The 18,844-nt window shown below is 42.5% G+C and overlaps 1 protein-coding gene across 4 annotated transcripts in view; it reads left to right on the plus strand.

Moving 5' to 3' along the window:
- Fmn1 (formin 1) overlaps positions 1 to 18,844 on the plus strand; it is a 373,383-nt gene that overhangs the window by 330,646 nt on the left and 23,893 nt on the right. For all 4 annotated transcript variants that reach the window (XM_021193752.2, XM_021193753.2, XM_021193754.2 and 1 more), the window contains 2 exons: positions 13,239 to 13,290; positions 18,072 to 18,221. In XM_021193752.2, the coding sequence (XP_021049411.1) occupies positions 13,239 to 13,290; positions 18,072 to 18,221 (202 nt within the window). The remainder of the gene's footprint in view (positions 1 to 13,238; positions 13,291 to 18,071; positions 18,222 to 18,844) is intronic.

The following is an 18,844-nucleotide window of genomic DNA, read 5'->3' on the forward strand; positions in this document are numbered from 1 at the left end:
GCTTTGCTACTATCCTGCTGCGCATTTACAATGAGCTTCTACTCTGGCCCAGCAGCAGTAGTAATACGTTTTAAAAGGAGAGAGAGAATAAGGAAAGCAGTGTGTCCCCCGTAATGAGCCAGTGCGGGGGAGGGGCTGCCAGAGCCAAAGTCAGCGGCTTCTCCTCCCCCTCTCCCCAGCTCTGGAATCCCTTGAAGAGGTGGGCCCCAGCCTGGGTTAAACATGTGGGGTTCCCCTTCAGCCAGCCTAGCCTGGCTCAGCACATCACGTGAAACCAATCTCCCCGAAGTGCAATCATAGAAATGACTTCAGCTTCATAAATCATCCTTATCATGCATCGCGCAGAAGGAGGCGATGCTATAGGTTTCCTTCAGAAAAACATTTCAGGCCTCTGATTTCACAAGCCCGCCCCCCCCCCCCCTATACACACACACTTTATTTTTTCTGAAATCACCTTCGAGGCAGTTGCTCAGTTAGCTCCAGGCTCCTGCCTAAAGAAGGTAGCCAGAGCTTCTCCAGTATACCTAATTTTGCAACATTTTCAGGTCTCAGATTTTGATAGCAACGCGTCTAAAAGGTGCGCGCGTGTGTGTGTGTGGGGGGGGGATTGCCCTAGTTCCCACTTCCAATTTAAGGAACCATCCCCTGTCCCCCACCTTTCTCCTCCACCCTCTCCCCCACCTCCTTTCTCCCTATCCCTCTTCCCCTACCCCCCTCTCTCCACCCCCTCTCCCCCAACTCCCTCTCCCCCCACCTCTTTCTCCCCCCACCTCTCTCCCTCCATTCCCCATTTAAGGAATTTCATCTCTCTTTTTTCCAGTAAAAATTTCTGCCTTTGCTTAACAATTCCAGATATCAAACGTTTAAACATTAAGAGGAGAAATAGTTTATTTGCGGTATTAAACCAGTTGTAGACATCCAAAGCATTTTGTCTACTAAACAACAAAAATGTTAGGGCCAAGGGATGGATTTATTTCCAAACTAAATCAAAACCCATAAGTCTGCATTCATTGTAGTTGATAACATTTTAATAATCCTACCTAAACATCTCTCCTATAAGGTCTTGTTTAAGAAATACTGCAGGAGGATTGTTGCGATACTCTTATCTCATGAGTTTCTAGAACAGTGTTTTATTTAATAGGTTCCCACCGCCACTTTGAATAAGAGGGAAATTTTTCCCTAATTATTTTCAATAATGTTAAGTTTAAATATAAATTAGTTACAAATTTATTCACTTATAAATTGACCTTAGCATATTCAGAGACAAAACATTATGGAATCAATATGATTTCTTACATATGAATAATCACCAACATGAACTTACAGATAATTATATTCACAAAACTGGAATAATATTATTAACAGCTACTCCTTCAAGAAAATCTTGTATGCTATTTTTATTTTCTTGGGTTTTTTCCCCCTCAAACATCTAAGTGTTCTATAATGAGGATTTCTTATTGTAAAATGTAGAAAAAAAATAAAGACGACCTAAAAAAAATACCACTTCAACTTTCATTCTTAGTGAATCCATTATCAAATCATTACCATAACCCAATTTTTACCCATAGCTGTGCAGATTTTTCCTATCAAAGCCTTCTCTGAGAGTGGATGGCAGTTGTTGTTGTTGACTCTGGATTAAGCTCACACTAGGTGCTTTCCCACCCACACCTATAAATAGTAGAATCATCTTTTACACCAAGCCCCACTCCCCTGTTTGCTTTTACTGACTCCAATTATGATCGTCTGTACTAACACTCCATCTCTGAATCTTCTGCTGGCAGAACAAATCACGTGTGCAAAGTGTCTCCATAGGATTTGGGGAACGAATCTTAGTTTCTCCAGTATTTCCTCTTACTGGAAATACTGCCTGAACAACCCCTCCACAGCTCCATCATGCTGAGCAGGGCTCTGCTGAAAGCGTGGTTATGGCCACGGTGCGTCTCTGTGACCACTTGCAGGGGTTTGGGAGAAGCTCTAGCTGTTGTGAGCAAACATCTGAGCAGCTGTATTCTAGAATAAGCAGCTGTATTCTAGAATAAGCAGCTGTATTCTAGAAGGATGCCATCCATTAGTTGACAAGATGCTTTAAGCAGTAAAGCAGAGACTGGGTGTAAATGAATCTAAATGAAGAAGAAATATCCCCTGGAAAGGAGTAGATGCCCTGCTAGATTTTCCTCTCTTGATCAGTCTTGATTCATTAAGCCTTTCTATGGTATATAACGCCTTTTTAACAAACATAGTTTGCTCTTTATGTGGTAAAAGCCATTTTGGGGAATGGGAAGGAAGATCAAGCCCCAGGGTCTCATGCATGCTAGGCAAGATCTCTACCACTGAGCTGTACTAGAAATCATCTTTATATTGGACACATGTCTGTACAATTCATAAAAATATGTAGAATGATTAGTTTATAGAGACAGTAGGAATTCACATCTAAAGTTATATGTAATATAAATAAGAGAGTTCAGTGTGGGTAACTATGCACTTAAAGTTAACTTGTGCAAATTCAGTTATAACTTAATTTTCTGTTCAATTCTATAGAGCTATGACAGTTTTATGGCTTTTCTAGCCAAGACCTAGAAGAATAACAGTACTATATAGCAAAAGCTAAACTGGAGGCAAAGAACAGATTCTTTTGTTGTTGTTGTTCAAAATGAGTTTTGTGACATTCAATAAATATTTGTTTAATTTCCTGTTGTTTAACTCAATTTACTTTTAAACCATGGCATGAGGGTTGACACTAGGCAATTTCTTAGGATTCTTGTAGCTTCACAGTTCTCGCGAGTAAGCTTTTACTTTATCTAGAATATAAGTGGACAAACCAGGATAGAAAGAATCAGAGCTGTGGAGACAGATAAGTGGGGGAGGCACTTAGCATGCAAGCATGAGGACCTGAGTTCAAATCCCCAGGACCCATGGGAAGCTAGGTAGTGCACACCTATAAATCCCAGCACTTCCATAGCAAGAAGAGCAGCTTGCTTGTTCATGCTGCTGTATACGCAACAGGAAACAACCAAGAGACCCTGGTGTCAGGTGGGAGGTGAGGACCCACCCTTGAGCTTGTCACACAGGCTGTGACACACAATGTACATACACATACAAACATATTTTAAAAGATCTATGCTTTAAAAAAAAAGATATGAAGACTCAAGTGATCGTCCTCATAGTATGAATAGTAATCAAAGCAGTCATGAAATACCTAAAGAGTCCAAGTAGAGATTTTTTCCCCCCAATTTGTTTATTTGCTGTCAGTACCAAATGCTACAATGCTGTGAGAGGAAAAGACAAAAGTGATACTGGCTTGTGAAGGGAGGAGCTGCATTGCATCAGAGAGAAAGTGGAAATGTAGCCTGAGCTCCGGTTCTCACTGCGCTCACAAACCCGGCACAGGCTCCGTCTACCCACTGCAGCGTAGTCTTTCTCACCAAGGAACAGCTTGCTCAACCCTGCATCTACATTCTCAAATACTAGCTAAGCATGTGTGTGAGAGGTTGAAAGCAAAACACATAGACAAACAAAACCTCCGCAGGCTCTGTCTTCCAGAAGTGAGCCACATTTAGATGGATGCTAACACCAGGACAGGACAACATTGTCTGAGAAAGAGAACTTCTCCTGCCATACCTACAGCTTATCAGTAGTTCTTGAGAGCTTCCCAACGCTAAGCCTCCTTATTTTTGAAATCTTACAGGGTTTTTTTTGGTCCAACGAGACGGGAACAGTCCTCTCGAAAATTCAATTTCTCCCTAAAAGATGTGACCATAGACTTCATCTCCCACAGGGCACCTAAAAGAATATTCCAGAAAGTCTGACTCTTCCCATTAGAAATGGGAAGGCTGGGAGATAGGGCAGGCAGCACAAGAAAAATAAACTCAAGTATATTATTCCCTAGGTAAGAAATAAGCATATTTTATAAATATGATTATTGAGAAGTATCTGTAAATTATGTGAGAATTTTTTTTATAAAAGATACATCACTTAATTAATGCTAATGAGTAAAAAGGTGTCTTGGTTTGAACCAAGGAGGCATAGCACACAGAGATTCAAGAGCTGTCGAAGAACTCACCACCTGCCTCCCATTAGTGCTAATGAGCCTCTCTCAACGGATCATTCTAAACGTTTACCCCCATGGTCTGTGTTAAAGCATCAAGAGTCAGGAAATTCAGAGTGAAAGCTGAGATTCCCGCCCAGAACTTTCTTTCTGATGTGTATTCTCCAATGGAAAATGTGTGGTTCTGTGAAGATCCAAAGATGCCACCATATCATGTGAGGATTGTGGGGGAAAACTCTTGGGAAATAGTAGGGACATTGGATAATATACTACATAGAGTCAAACCTTAGATCCCAGCTTAGATGTCTAAGGAATGAGAAATGGATAAAAGAAATGTGGCATCTGTGCACAAAACTTAGTGTTTTTCACTCAAAAAAAAAAGTTATGATGATTTTTCTAAAACTTCCTTTTATCCATATTTCTTTGCTCTATGACCCTAGGGCCCTCTTCAAAGGTTTCATTACAGTACCTTATGCTCATTCTTTTTACCACAGGCCTTGGCTTGAGAGTGTAAGGGGACATAGCCATCAAACTGCGTTCTAGAAATCCTACCGCACAGCCTCCTACCACTTTACACAGAAAGAAAGCACTGTTCATCCTTACTACGCATCTAAATACTGCCAAGTGAAAGCCCTGTGGCAAACTAGAAATAGCCATTCTAGCTTAACCACAACTAGGAAAGCTAAGCAGACAAGAGAAGATATATTTCATGGGTAAACATACCACAAGAGTAAGTGATGGACTCCTTTGATCACAGAACTTGGGAAGCAGAGGCAGACAAGCCTCTGTGAGTTTGAGGCTAGCCTGATCAACATTGGGAGTTAGGGCAAGCCAAAGCTATTTAGCAAGGCCCTGTCTCAAAATAAACAAACAAGTAAAAGATTTTAAAAAGAAGAAGAAAAAAATGAGATGCACAAGCCCTCCATAGCTCCGTGGTTCCATGTGGGCAAGTGTTGAAGGCTGCACTCCTCTTCCGTGTCGGTGTGCAGCTGCCTGACCTGCCAGACAGCATTGCTTTCTCCTGGGAGAATGCATGAAGTAGTGATTCCCTCCGAAATGGAAAATGACAGGCATGTTCATATCAGATGGAGGCCCCGTGAACCAGAGCATGATCCCCTTTGCCTCCTCATTAACATCACCCAACTGCTCTAACTGCAGAGTTATAATAAAATCAGCTTCTTTACTGTGTGTCCTGTGGGTTTATGCCAACTGCACCAGGTCCATAAACCATGGTATATTAAAGTGTAATAGACTGTGTAAAGAATTCTAGGAAGATCTTCCAACCTCTCTCCCTTCCCCTCACTTCACATTTTACTACTTCCCTATGAGTATTCATAAATATGACTTTATTGTGTTTAGAATAAAGCCCTCAATCTCTCTGCACAGTCTTCTCTGCCTACATCCAATGGATGCTTAAGATTATAAATTCAAAGACCTGGGTACATTTAAATGTTGTCAGGTTTTATGTGGATATTTTCTGAATGTCCAGTCTTATTTATAAAACCTTTCCCTTTAAAAAAACATCCTAGAAAAATAATTAGTATATCTTTAGAACTTAAAGGCTCTTGTCACTTGTACTTGTGACAATACTCCAAATGGAGGCAGCAAATACTGCAGGAGAAGTAGCATGCTCAGCGTTTGGATGATTGCTTACTCCTATTGTTTTATTGTAAATAAACAAAAGAGATTTGAGCCAGACTTAATGACTCAGCACTTTCATCCTAACATTCTAGAGGCAGAGGAAGGTGGATCTCTGTGAGTTTGTGGCCAACCTGGTCTACATAGCAAGTTCAAGGACTTCCAGGATAGAGAGAGATCCTATCCATTTTTCTTAAGGAGATTTGAACTGCACTGCCAAGAAATAGACACTGATAGACTCAGGAAGAGAGCCCAGGGACTCTGCTCTGTTCCTGGGAGTAAATCTGCTGTCCATCCATCCATCTATCACATAAGGGAAAACAACCTTAATTGCCACTCTCAAGAAGCAAAACAGAATAGGAAAAACTGACTGTCAGCTGATGCTCTGAGACGTGCACTGTGCACCGTACCTCTGGCGTGGTTCTGTTAGAGATCACAGGAAAGTCCAGTTCTGCACTATGGGAAGAGGTGTAGAGGGCTTAATCAAGCAGGACGATTTATTATTATTATTATTATTATTATTATTATTATTATTATTATTTTCTTTATTTACATTTCAAATGCTATCCTGAAAGTTCCCTATACCCCCCCCCCCCAAGCAGGACTATTTTAAGCTTGATTTCTGATGGGGAAGAAAACTTTAGTAATGGAGATTGGGTGGGGAAGAGAAGGAAAAAAGAGGCATTCAAAATGAGAAGCAGCCATTTGTCCTCCCCCCAAATAAAAAACATGAGAGAAACCCCAGAGAATGTTGAAGTCCAGTGTGACAGGTGCATTGGGCAAGAGTTGAGAGCATAAAGAGCCTGGTCCTGAGGGCTGGCTGTGCAAGGAGAAAGGATTCATCCTGTACTGGAGTCATGGGGTGGGGCTGCGGAGGGAGACAGAGACAGACAGAGAGAGAGAGAGAGAGAGAGAGAGAGAGAGAGAGAGAGAGAGAGAGAGAGAGAGAGAGCTTAAAGAAAAATGGCAGCATAATTTTCCTTTAAGATGGCAATTCTAGAATTTAGAGAAAACTTTTACTCTAGGACACTTATACTTTAAAACCAGACTCCTGTATAATATCTTTTGTGTGGTATAAAAGACATGATTGGGTTGATCAAGTTAAATAGCACAGAACTTAGTTGTCATTGAGTGGGAAAAGAATTTAGATTCACCCTAAGCACATCTCAATTCTGTTGTAACCCCCAGGTATTTGTAAAATAGTAAATCACTTCTTCTCTTGAAGATCAAATGAGAACAAAATGGGATATCAAATCATACACATGATGGGAAGGAGCCAGACTCCACTGTTAAATTCAAGGAAACTTGACATTTCCTATTGAACACAGTTGATCTACCCTTAAATAATCTCAAAAGTTCTCAACTAAGCCTGTAAAGGATACTATATCCTAAAAGAAAAATATTTTTCTAAAGTGTTGTAATAACTGTCCCCAAATCAAGGAGGTGTGGGACAGAGAGAGCTCACCTCACTGCACCTGGCCTCACCAGGCTTATCAGACACTGCAGCTAAACAAATGAAATGTCTGGGGAAACTCTGCCTTATGTGACACCATCTGCCATTTCCCAGCTGCATCTGCTCACTCTTTGCTTGCTGCCACATTTTGATAATTTTTGCAATGTTTTATATTTTTTTCATCTGTTACGGTTATCTGTGACCAGGGATTGTGTGTGTGTGTGTGTGTGTGTGTGTGTGTGTGTGTGTGTGTGCATTCGCTCACAGAGGACAGAAGACAGTACCATATCCCCTAGAGTTGGAGTTATAGGTGCTTGTGTACCACCAGACTTGGATGCTGGGAACTGAACTCAGATCCTCTGCAAGTAGAAGTGCTCTGCAATGCTGAGCCATCTCTCCAGTCCCGTCACTAATCACTGGTGTTACCAGGGCAATTGTTTCAGATCCCATCGACTCTGCCTATCTAAGACTAAAAGCCTACTCCATAAATATGAATAAATATCTGTCTGCTCTATCAACTAGCACTTTCCTCATCTCTTTCTCTTCAGACTTCACTGATCCTTCCAACAAAATCAGGCCAGTTAATAAAACGACAGTGGCCTCTGGGTGATCAAGGGAAATGAAGAGTTCCCCATTTCAAATCTAAACCTGGGAATGGTACAGTCTAATGAGGAAGGCATCTCAAAGCAAGCACAAGACAGGCAGAAAGCTAGGTTTTATGCACCAAATACTTAGCCAATCAGCCAACGCTAAGGAAACAGTCCAGAGGATTTGAAAATGCTACTTCAGTGAACATATAAGCATTAGTGGTCTAAATAGAAGATCAAGCCAGCCACATCTCCCATTCTTTGAATGCTGAGAGAGGTGACATGGCTACAGAAGAAAAGTTTAAGGAAAAATTCATCTTCATGACATGAACATAGAAACTGAACTAGCAAATAGTGTTGTGCAAGCTGCAGCACACTACACACAGTTCTAGCGTCTGGTCACTGATGTTAGTGGCTGGGACAGATGGCCAGTGTAGATGGAAAGACTTCATATCAGAAAACGATGTCCTGCCGAACTTCTGTAGTTACAGTACAGCGTAGAATTCAGGCACAGGCAGACTCACGAGGGACTAAAGCAGATGCTGACGTTTTGCTATTTCTCTACTATGAACATCCAAAGACCCTTAAGGATACTAACTCTTCTCTGCTTGTGCTCCACAAATGGCACAAGAAAGCTTAGCTGACAGCACATCTGTTTACAACATGCTTTACTGAATATTCTAAGCCCATTGTTGAGATGTCTCTGAAGGAAGCGGGGTGTGGGGTGGTGGGATATCCCTCTCAAAATGCCACTGCTCACCAGCACGACATGTGGTGAGCCAGGATCTCTATTTGTGATGGGCAGTGAGAGGGAGGTTCGTTTTTACCTACAAACATTAAGAGCTATCCTGTAGCCTGTAGATCAAGGAATATGTGTGACTTTTAGTCTTGTTGAATACATTCATTTTGTGATGTTATAACTGCTACACATACTGATTTCCTTGGGTGAATAGAGGCAAAGTACATTGAAAAGCTTTCTAGAAAAGACTCACCATTCTGGACTGTTAAAAAAAAAAGCATCTGTGATTCATGGGAGGTGGTCAAGTTAATTCCTACCCCTATGTTTGACTTTGCAAGGGTGTAGTCTTTGGGGCAATAACTGTAAATGTAATGCACATGGAAAAAGAATTGGGATCAGAGTCTAATGAGGTGATTGACTTTTTCCAATCTCAAGCAACCAGTGAGTTGCTTCATGTGGATAAGCAAAGAAAACAGTTTCACAACCTACCGGTAAAGATGTTAGGTTGTAACTGAAATAACATCAAAGCATTTGCCCAGGGGTTGTACCACCTACAGTCGGCTGGACCCTTCCACATCAACCTTCATCAAGGAACTGCCTCACAAGATATGACAGATCTGATGGGGGCAGTTCTTCAACTGAGGTTGCGCTTCCAAGGTGACTCTACTTTGTGACAAGTTGACAAAAATGGACCAGTCTAGCTATGCATGAGTGTGACACATTTGTAGATGATAATATCAAAAGGTTAAACACTCTTGGACATGTACCCTTGATAAGAAGTTTGGAAGACAGAATTGGTGCTAAGTGAATCTTCTCATTGTTGGGATTCTGACTTTTAAAATTGTCTTTATTGTCTTAAAGGCTGACTTTATTCCTCAATTTAGAAAATAATTATTTAACTTCCTATATGCTTTTAAAGAGTGTCTTATAAACAAGAGACAGGAACAAAGTGAGGATGTGTGTTACCTTCCTATGTCTTCTGACAACACATCCAAATATGTTCTTCTAAGAAGCCTACCCTCTCTACCCTCTCTAGTAATGCTACAGTTTAATTTGTAGTGGAACGAAAACTTAGAAACACCAAATTACCACTTATGTGACTTTGCCTGGTAAAAGATTAAGTAGATTCCATATGTAGATCCAGGGGTGTTAGTTAAAGTTGTTGGATAAAAGACATGTTCACACGGCTCACTAACATCAATGTATTGTGTTCTATGTTTTGGACTAAGTTTCCAGTATATCAGTATTCCAAAACTGATAGTATATATTCCAAAACTAGTAGTATAACTGTCTAGACTAATTCAGCAACTTACAAAAACACCTTTGTGAGCATTGTCTGTGCTCTGAAAACCTCCTGCTACCACCTACCAAAAATGACTTACAAGTGAGTCCTGTCCCCTCAGGCTTAACACATTTCTTCCCTGACTAAAAGTTCTAAACTAAAAGTTCTGTAGGGATGCAGCTCTGCTTTCTAGTAGATGCCAAGCACCTAGAATGGACTCTGACACTTGGACTATAAGAACAAACTCACCTCATTCAAATGCTGAGAGCTGCTTCAAGCTGGTGTCACTAGTTGCCAAGGAAACTATGGCCAGGTCACTGGTTGCCAAGGAAGCTATGGCCAGCCTGATATTCTCTTTGTTGTATGGAGTACTGCTGAACATTAACTTATCCTCTTTGAAATGTGGAAGATGCAGGAATAAGTCCAGAACCTCCCATCTCTTGAATGGAGCAGAGCCTTCCTATCTCCTTTTCATTTCCCGTTCCCCGCCACCAGGACTTTATGTCCAGTACTGAGAAATGAGGGGTGGCATTTGGGAACCCTTGGATTCTTTCACTTGGCTAAAAATTGCTTTCATTGTTAATGATGTTAGAATTTGAGTTTCTGAGTTTGTGAATGCAGTCTCTAAATGTTTTCTTTCTAAATACCATATTTGACTTGGGCTTAAATGGAGCATTTGATAACTTAAAATGTGTCAGTGGTACAGCTAGAAATGCCACTCACTGAGGTGGTGAAATATGTTAGGCTGGTGGGGTATCTTTTCATAGTATATCCTTTTCTGTCTGTACATGGCCCCTTAGCATTGGGAGTGAAAGCTTCTAGTTACTATCACTTTCCTTAAAACCCTTCCTCTTCAACTCTCAGAAACTCTTTACAGTTCAGTGCCTCTCAGTAACGCCTACCTTTGCATTTGCAGATGTTGTTTCTTTTCAAATCACCACATTCATAGCAATACTGAAGGCCTGACCTACTGCTTTATTCAGTTTGTATAGACTATTTCTTGTCACTGAGTTCCTATGTCGTGATAGCTTGGCCATAGCTGACTTGCCACATAATGGACATTGCCAGTTGGAAACTCTCCAGGGAAAGAGAACAGCATAGGTGCTCCAGGAAGACCGTTCTTGCTCAAGGGGAAAGAAAATTCCTTCTAGTTAGTCGTGCACATAGTTTAAAAATCACTGGGCATACACAAATAATTAGTTTGTTTCACATTTTCGGAGGACTTGGAGCCTGAGAGATTCAGGTTAGTTTTCAGCATCTGATTGGCAGAGAATCAGAGTAATGCACAGAAAATTCTATTGGGACTATCCCAGGGGTCAACTAGCAAAGGAGAGCCACCGTAGTACTCAGTCCTCCTAAAATGATGCACTTTAGGGATCATTCAAATTTTAGGGATCATGTCAAAGGGGATCATTTACTATTGGAACAATTTTATTACTTGAAACAATATAGAGAGAGAAATGACATGCCACATTATGTAAATACCACAATACTTAGCTTATGTTTATAGTCTAAATATTCAGTTGTTTGCTTAGGAAAACCAGTATCTCTTTTATTAAGTACTTTGTGACAGATATAGATGTATATAAACACAATTCCACACTTACAACTACAAAGTTACTATTCTCGTGGAGCTTAATTGTACTGAGGTATTATATGCAGACCAGTAAAGAAATAGTCTAGACTTTGGGTGGAGAGAGGCAGAAGGTGGGTAAGTGAACCAAGAAGGCAGAGGCTACAAGAAGAACTTGGGGATGACAGGTGACAGTGGATGTTCTCCTTAGTGAGACCAGAAGGTGGCCTGTGGGCTGCAGCCTGAATGCAGTGAGAGAGTCACAGGTACTGAGGCTGGGCAGGGTACACCGACAGGAGCAGGGTCTCAGATGCACTCACTCAGTATGCTCAAACCTCATCTGGCCACACACACACAAAATCAAGCACAGAAAAGAAAGGGAGATGTTTCCAAGGAGTCAGGGCCTCCTAGGATGTTGTGAACACTTTAGAAGTTATGTCAAGTATGATGTCAAGGAGGAAATTTGAACTTACACTTTGAAAAGAGCGTAGAAGAGAATGAGGATGAAGTAGGAATAGTGGCTGTCAGGTCTTGGAGGGAGCATGCACTGTGTGGTAAACCTTGTGCCTGCATTATCTCATGTAACCTTGACAGTAACTACTGTGGCTATTCTTAGAGTATAGATGTGGCAGCTAGTAAGCATTTGATCATGAACAACTTGTCCATCGCCATACACACAGGTAGTAAGTGGCAGACCCAGGGTGTTTTTTCTTTTTTCATTCAATTATTTATTCACTTTACCTCCTGAGCACAGCAACCTCCTCACAGTCCCCCCCCACACACACACACAACCCCTCCCCGTTCCCCTTCTCCTCTGAGAAGGGAGAATCCTTTCCTGAGTACCAACCCACCCTGGCACATCAAGTCACTACAAGACTAGGCACATCCTCTTCCAGACGAGGCAGCTCAGGAACAGGAACAGGATCCATAAGCAGGCAACAGAATCAGGGGCAGTCCTTCACCCCACTCCAGTAATCAGGGGACCTGCGTGAAGACCAGGATGCACATCTGCTACATATATGTGGGGGTGAGGAGACTAGCTCCAACCCATGTGTGCTTTTTGGTTAGTGGTTGGGTCTCTGAGAGCCCCCAAGGCTGATCCAGGTTTTATCAATGCAAATATTATATATCCTTTAATACCTACTTCATGGATTATCTCAAAAGAGATAGACATGATTGACTTTTTGTGTATTCATTTAAAGTTATCTTAGGTCTCCCATAGGTTATACTGTGACCTACTTATTTTTTCCTGGGTATTTTAAAAGTATGAGTGTTTATTTCATACATAATGATATCATCTTCAAATTGGAAATTTTTGTAACACGCTCTAAATAAAACCTTCTTATTAAATAATCCCAGGGCACAAGCTCTTCATCTGTAGGTTCATAATTGTGTCTTGGTGACATTAATTGCCATGGTGATCTTCCGTGCTTTCTTTCCCAATGCATTTACAAAATGTTGACCTGAGAAAGACCTCAGTAGGTTTACCCCAGGCTGACACTGACCTTGTGAGCAGGAGGGAGGCTAGGATGCTTGTTCTTGTTCTTGAACCCCAGCAGAGCTGCTGCAGACCCTGCTGTATCGTGTTCAGGGGTGAGAATACATTGGGCACATGGTAAGGATCACGGAGAGGCTGGCTAGAGCTAAAGCAAGCACATCCGTCAGAACTTTCCAGATTTATAGAATTTCCCAGGTAGAGTTGTTCTCCTCCCCTTTCCTTCTCAAGAGTGTCCCAGACAAAGCAGAATTACCTGGCGACAGTTAGCTATAGCCCTGTTGAAGGAGGCAGTGTCATAGGATGGATCTGGTGTCCAAGCATACGACACAGAGAACATTCCTGAATTCCCGGGATAATGAGTGGGCGTGATGTAAGGATATGATATTCAAAAATGGTTTAATCATACTTATTTCTCTTTCACAGCCAAAAAAGAGCACAAGATGGAAGAAAGTCACTTGGAGAATGCACAGAAAAGGTAAGCATCTGTGATTTGGTCTCCGTTCTTTCTCAGACTAGACATCCTCTCTCTTTATTACCACAGGGAATATTCCCATCGCTATGCAACTGTCAGTCTCGTCTCTAGAACAACTGTCTGAAACTGCTCACAGTCACACACTCAGGAGTAAGTAGCAGACCCAGAGGTTGACCCCCACACCCCATTTATGTATTATTTAATTCCAATCACCATCACCCCACTCCCATTCCCCCCCCCAGCTCCTCTCCCATACCCTTTCCCCCACAAGGCCTGGACAGCCACTCCTGCACTTCCTACCTCCTTGTGGAGCCTTGTGCGTCCATTTAAACTTTTATGACTAACTTCTCTCACTTGCACGGAGTTTGAGCAGTCAGTGCTTAGGTCCTGTCCGCTGAGACCTCTATGAACCATGAGCCATGGGAGACCCCCTTGCCATCACATATACTATGATCCCGTTCAATCCGCTTGCCTCTCCTGCCAACTCTGCTCCTGAACGGGCTCGGGGAAGTTAGGAAGAGAGCTGCCTTCTTTCAACATTGTAACTAGATTAGGCAAGTTGCATAAACAGCTAGGAAGGTTATTTCCGTTTCTTTGCTCAGATCCTAGAGGCTTTTGTAGACAAGGGACAGAAGGAGAAAGGGACTACCTTCTGCATATGGACACTCCGACCAGAAGTCAGGAGAGATCGTAGAGTTCTTCCTTTGAGCCTAGCCCTTCTTCCTGACCCCTTCTTCTCTCAGTAGACACCAGAGTCTAGCTGTCACCTCACCTGGTGCAACCCAGAATCTATCTGTCCGAATCCCTGGGGGGAAGGTTCTCTTAGTTCACTGAGCCAGTCCCTTGGGTGTACCTCCCTTCTAGAAGGGAGTGGAAGGGGGCACTGTCCTTCAGAGGAGACGACTGGGATGCATGTGATGGTAAAATGTTCTAAAAGTTCCCAGTAATTAAATGCAGGAACTGGGCTTGGAAATAGCATCTAAGGGGGAAAAATAGGCTTTACCAAATAGCTGAGAAGAACTTCGCAGTGATGGACATAAGTAAGGACGCCTGAACGAGGAATGGGCCATTTTCCTTCGCTCTAGCCACAAGTCTGGAGAGTTCTAACAACCCAGAGACAGGTGCCAGCGCTTAGTCCTGCTTCCTGCCCGAATCTGCCAAGGAAATTAAGATGCCGATGAAAGCAAGATGAAGGGCCAGTCCTGTAGTTTCCTAAGTGCAGACATGTTCTCCAGTCATGAGCAGCATCCTATCATGATAATTGTCTAAAACTCAGACAATTACACGCTTGTACTTCCAGATTTTGGCTCCCCTCAATTGGACTTACCCCCACATTACGCTTTCTTTCCTTGGTGTGTAAAATTAGTGTCAGAGACACTCAGCACTCAGAGAGGAGACCATCAACAAGGGCAGGCTAGTATCAGGCCAAGTGGCAGTTCGGCTTCCGGGGTGCACGTCAAGCTCCTAATCCCTTTTCAAGACTTTTTGCTGAAGGGCAAGGGGCTCGAATTGGCGAGGCCCAGGCTGCTGCTGTGCATTAGACATGCTAAGGGAGTCATAACTTTGGGTTGTCAGCATTTTCCGTGGCTTTGTGGTGAAGGTAGTCTAGCTTTCAGGTCATCCTTGAAATATGTCAGATCTCATCTTTAATGTAGAAACCACGGTTGTTGGCTTGCACTCTTCAAGGAGGTTGTGGTTAGTGTTGCAATATTCGTGTGAGACTTGGTAAATTCCTATGTTTGATTCTCAAGAGAAACAATTTACTCTGAGGCTAAGGGCTATTTGCTTTCCCTAAGCAGTTTCTGAAGGCACACATGAGAGAACAGTGAGGGGAAGTGTTCCACTCCGGCATCTCCACACCAAGTGTAGAGAGCACTTTGCTTTTTGGCTCTGGGCGCTTCATCATCTGTCCTTAAAAAAAAAAAAAAAAAAAAAAAAAAAAAAAAGTTTGGCCAAATTAAAAGGATGTAGATCAGACTAGGAAATGTAAGGGAGTAGAGTTGGAGACCACTTTAAAGTGGGATGAAATAACTTGGTATAAAACAAAACATATGATTAGAAATTAATCTTTTTTAAAAAATTGAATGCTATTTGGGAGTTATGTTCTGAGAATTGGACATTTCAAGAAGCACGCAGCATCCTTTGTCTGCTGTCTGTTTGAGAAGAGTCCCCCTGGCAATTAAATATCAGTGATTTTTTTTTTTATTTCTTGTCCAAATTTCAAGTTTTCGGTGCACTGTTCTGTGAACCAAAACTGAAGTTTTGTGAAGAACATTTTGGCTGGAGGGGGCAGTAGTCTGGACATTATCAGACATGGTGGGTTCATAGTGTGGCACTGAGCTTTGTCTACAATAGAAAGGAATCACTGGGGTCAAATGAGGCAGTCACCTCCTCAGAGTGGCTCTGTCTGTCAGCATTGCTGTGCCATCATCAAAGCAGACCCTGGACTGCACTTGCTTCTTCTGAACAGAGTCACTTGCTGTCCAGGTTCCCAAAACACTTAGGGGAAACATGCTGAAATCCAGTGTGTCTTTTAATTTTCAACCCTTCTGACAGAGGTGAGCAAGGCCTCCCAAATCCAACCCCTTGAACACACACAGGGCTAGAAGCTGAGAGGCAAAGATTTGGAAAGAGAAAACCCCAGGCCACTGACATATTTGTGTTAAATATCAGCAACACTGATGCTTCTGATTCTGCACCAGTTTCTCTAGTGTGTCCAAATGTGGGTTCCAGATAATGCAGAGGTGTTCAGGCGATGGAGGAATCCTGGCAGTTAGTCATGTATGCTCAACACTACACCCTGCTATGAGATAGGAAGATAATGAGTCCTCTGGATACAAAGGGAAATACTTTCTCTCCTGTGTCAGTGTACATACAAGCCCATTGTGTAGAAAGTGGACAGAAAGAAAGAAGAGGAAAAAATGATGGTGTGCCCTCCTGGGGTGACCCATGCTCATGTGTGACACATGAGTCTGAGGAAGGATGAGAGGAAGTGAGTGTTCTGTGTGGGAGGTGCCTGTGTCTGTACCCATAAACAACTGAAGGGGAGAGCAGGACATTCATCTCACGGGGAGTCGGGAACCTGAATCGAGACCCAGCTCTGACAGTGGATGAGGACATTCAGTCTTCCCAGGAGTCCATTGTCTCATCTGGAGGATAGAATGAGAATAATGGAAATGTTAACCTGCCTGGCCGCTATAGTTCCAAACCCAACAACCCAGTAAGAAATCCACAGCCTGCCTCTGTTGGTTATATAAGTTTCTGTATATCTTCATAGTACAATCAATGTAAATTCCATGGTGAATGATGCAAGGGTATAGGCTATAGAACACTCATTTGGTTTTGTCAGTATTTTGACAGCTGTAGATGTAGGGAGAGGAAAGACTTCACTATTCTCTATGATGACTGATTTTGCTTCAAAATATGTGCATTTGGGACCATTAGAAAGTCCTTCAGAGATTACTCCCATCATTGCCTTTCTCCACTTAAACACTTGTAGTCTTTTAATAACTAGGAGCCAAACTCCCTGGCCAGTAGTTTTAATTTGCATTAAAAACAGATTTGTTATTTACAGAAGCACACAGGATTTATGAGACTTGGAGCAGCAGCTCCAGCTTGGATCTCACCTAATCGTAGCCATGGAATCAATTAACAGTTCATCTGTGAAATGTGATAAAACCTTATGAGATACATATTGCCCAATAACCGAGGAGGAGATGAAAGTATGCTCTATAATAGTCACAGGGCGTTGGGGTTTTACAATCACCACCGAATAGAGTCCCATTAGAAACTCGGTATTCAGGATGGCCACAAAAAAAAAAAAAAAAAACCACCATGCCCGAGCAAATGATAGAGCATTGAGTAATGAACCTGGCTGGCCATTCCTGCTTTGATTACTTTCCCACACCCTTGAAAGGGGGCTGTTTAAGAGTTCTTGTTCTTGGCAAATGAGCCTGTGAAGCTTGGGGTGGGTGAGGGCGAGGGGGGAAAGACTCAGTTCAGAGCTATAAATCGCTTCCAAGCTAGTGCCTCCGTGGAGGGCTGCTTGGGAGGCCCAGGTAGGCGAGTGGACAGCATGCCTTCATGGGGCAGGTCACACATTATCTAAGAGTCTACCTTAGAAAGGCCTGAGCTCCTGTCTAACCTGATTGGAGATTGTTGTTCAAACCCTTGTTAGGCTCACAAGAATGTCTCTTTGTTTTTATTGATTGATTGATTGATTGATTGTATGTTGGTGGTTTATATTTTTCCATCACGGTCAAGTTGAAGGCCATACAGTGTAAATTTCTTATTTTACTCTTGAAACAGTGAGAGTAAGATGCCAAATGATGGAGCCAAGAACTCGAACATGCCAGAATGCAGAGGGGACAAAAGTGTCCCGATTTTTTCATGTTCCCAGTTGCCCATCTAGCTGGCTACTATTATTGGGACAGTCACTATGTCATGGCCTGACATGTAGTCATTTAATACAGAGCAAAGATCAGAAAACTTGACTTGCACTTAAGATGGAGAATAAACTTAAGCTTAAGTTACTTAACCCCTGGAATTGTGCTGTTCTTCCGTTCACACAGATAAGATGGGCCCAGTAGCTTTCCCAATCATGGTGAATCTATTGGCACTTGTATTTAGGCTTCCCGGGGTTCTGAGTACTCTCCAGCAACTGTGAACCCTGACTCCTGTGTCGGGGAGTAGACATCCACGGTGTCCCTTCTCAGCACCCTAATGGGTTTTAGTGTTGACAGTCAGTCACTTATCCCCTCTATGGTTCCCCCTACCTTCTGCAGTTTTGAAACAACAGTGGGATATTTTGGAATGAAGCCAAAGACTGGAGAGAAGGAGGTCACCCCCAGCTATGTGTTTATGGTGTGGTTTGAGTTCTGCAGCGACTTCAAGACCATTTGGAAGCGGGAGAGTAAGAACATATCTAAAGAAAGGTAAGGCTGGATGAGGCATGGTTGCCTCCTGAGCAGCTCTCCAAGGCTCACAAATTGTGCCTGGTTCACAGTTGTTACTCTTTTCTTTTGTGTCAAGTCAACATCTAGGAAGGATTCTTGTCTCAGAGTTCCCAGAGAAATTCAGGGAAAACTTGCGGCCCCTGTGGGCAAGATACACTCACATGATCTGATAAAGCTCCATTCTCTTAACCCCTTTCAATTACTAGCTAGTAAATGAAAGGCGAGTTGTGCTAATTTGCAACAGATTGCTTCTCTGTGTGTTTTCACATTGGCCCAGGCTAAATGAGGCAGCCTTGCTGTGGCAGACAGTACAGACAAATAAAAGTGAATGCTTTTCCCCATTAATATACTGCATTTGCATCAAAGGGAACTCTCCCGGCTCAGGCCACACTTCACACAGTGTTGAAGCCCCACGCTGGATTTACAGCGTCACTTCTGACTCCCTGTATCCTGCTGAGGACATCAAACTGTGCCGCTCCCTTGGCCGCCCTGCAGCCTCTTGATTTTATTAGTTGGGGGGGGTAAAAGAAAAAAGTCAGCTATGAACATAGGCATTGTGTGTGTGTGTGTGTGTGTGTGTGTGTGTGTGTGTGTGTGTGTGT

This window comes from Mus pahari, chromosome 3, assembly GCF_900095145.1.
Source record: "Mus pahari chromosome 3, PAHARI_EIJ_v1.1, whole genome shotgun sequence".
Classification (NCBI taxonomy): Eukaryota; Metazoa; Chordata; class Mammalia; order Rodentia; family Muridae; genus Mus; species Mus pahari.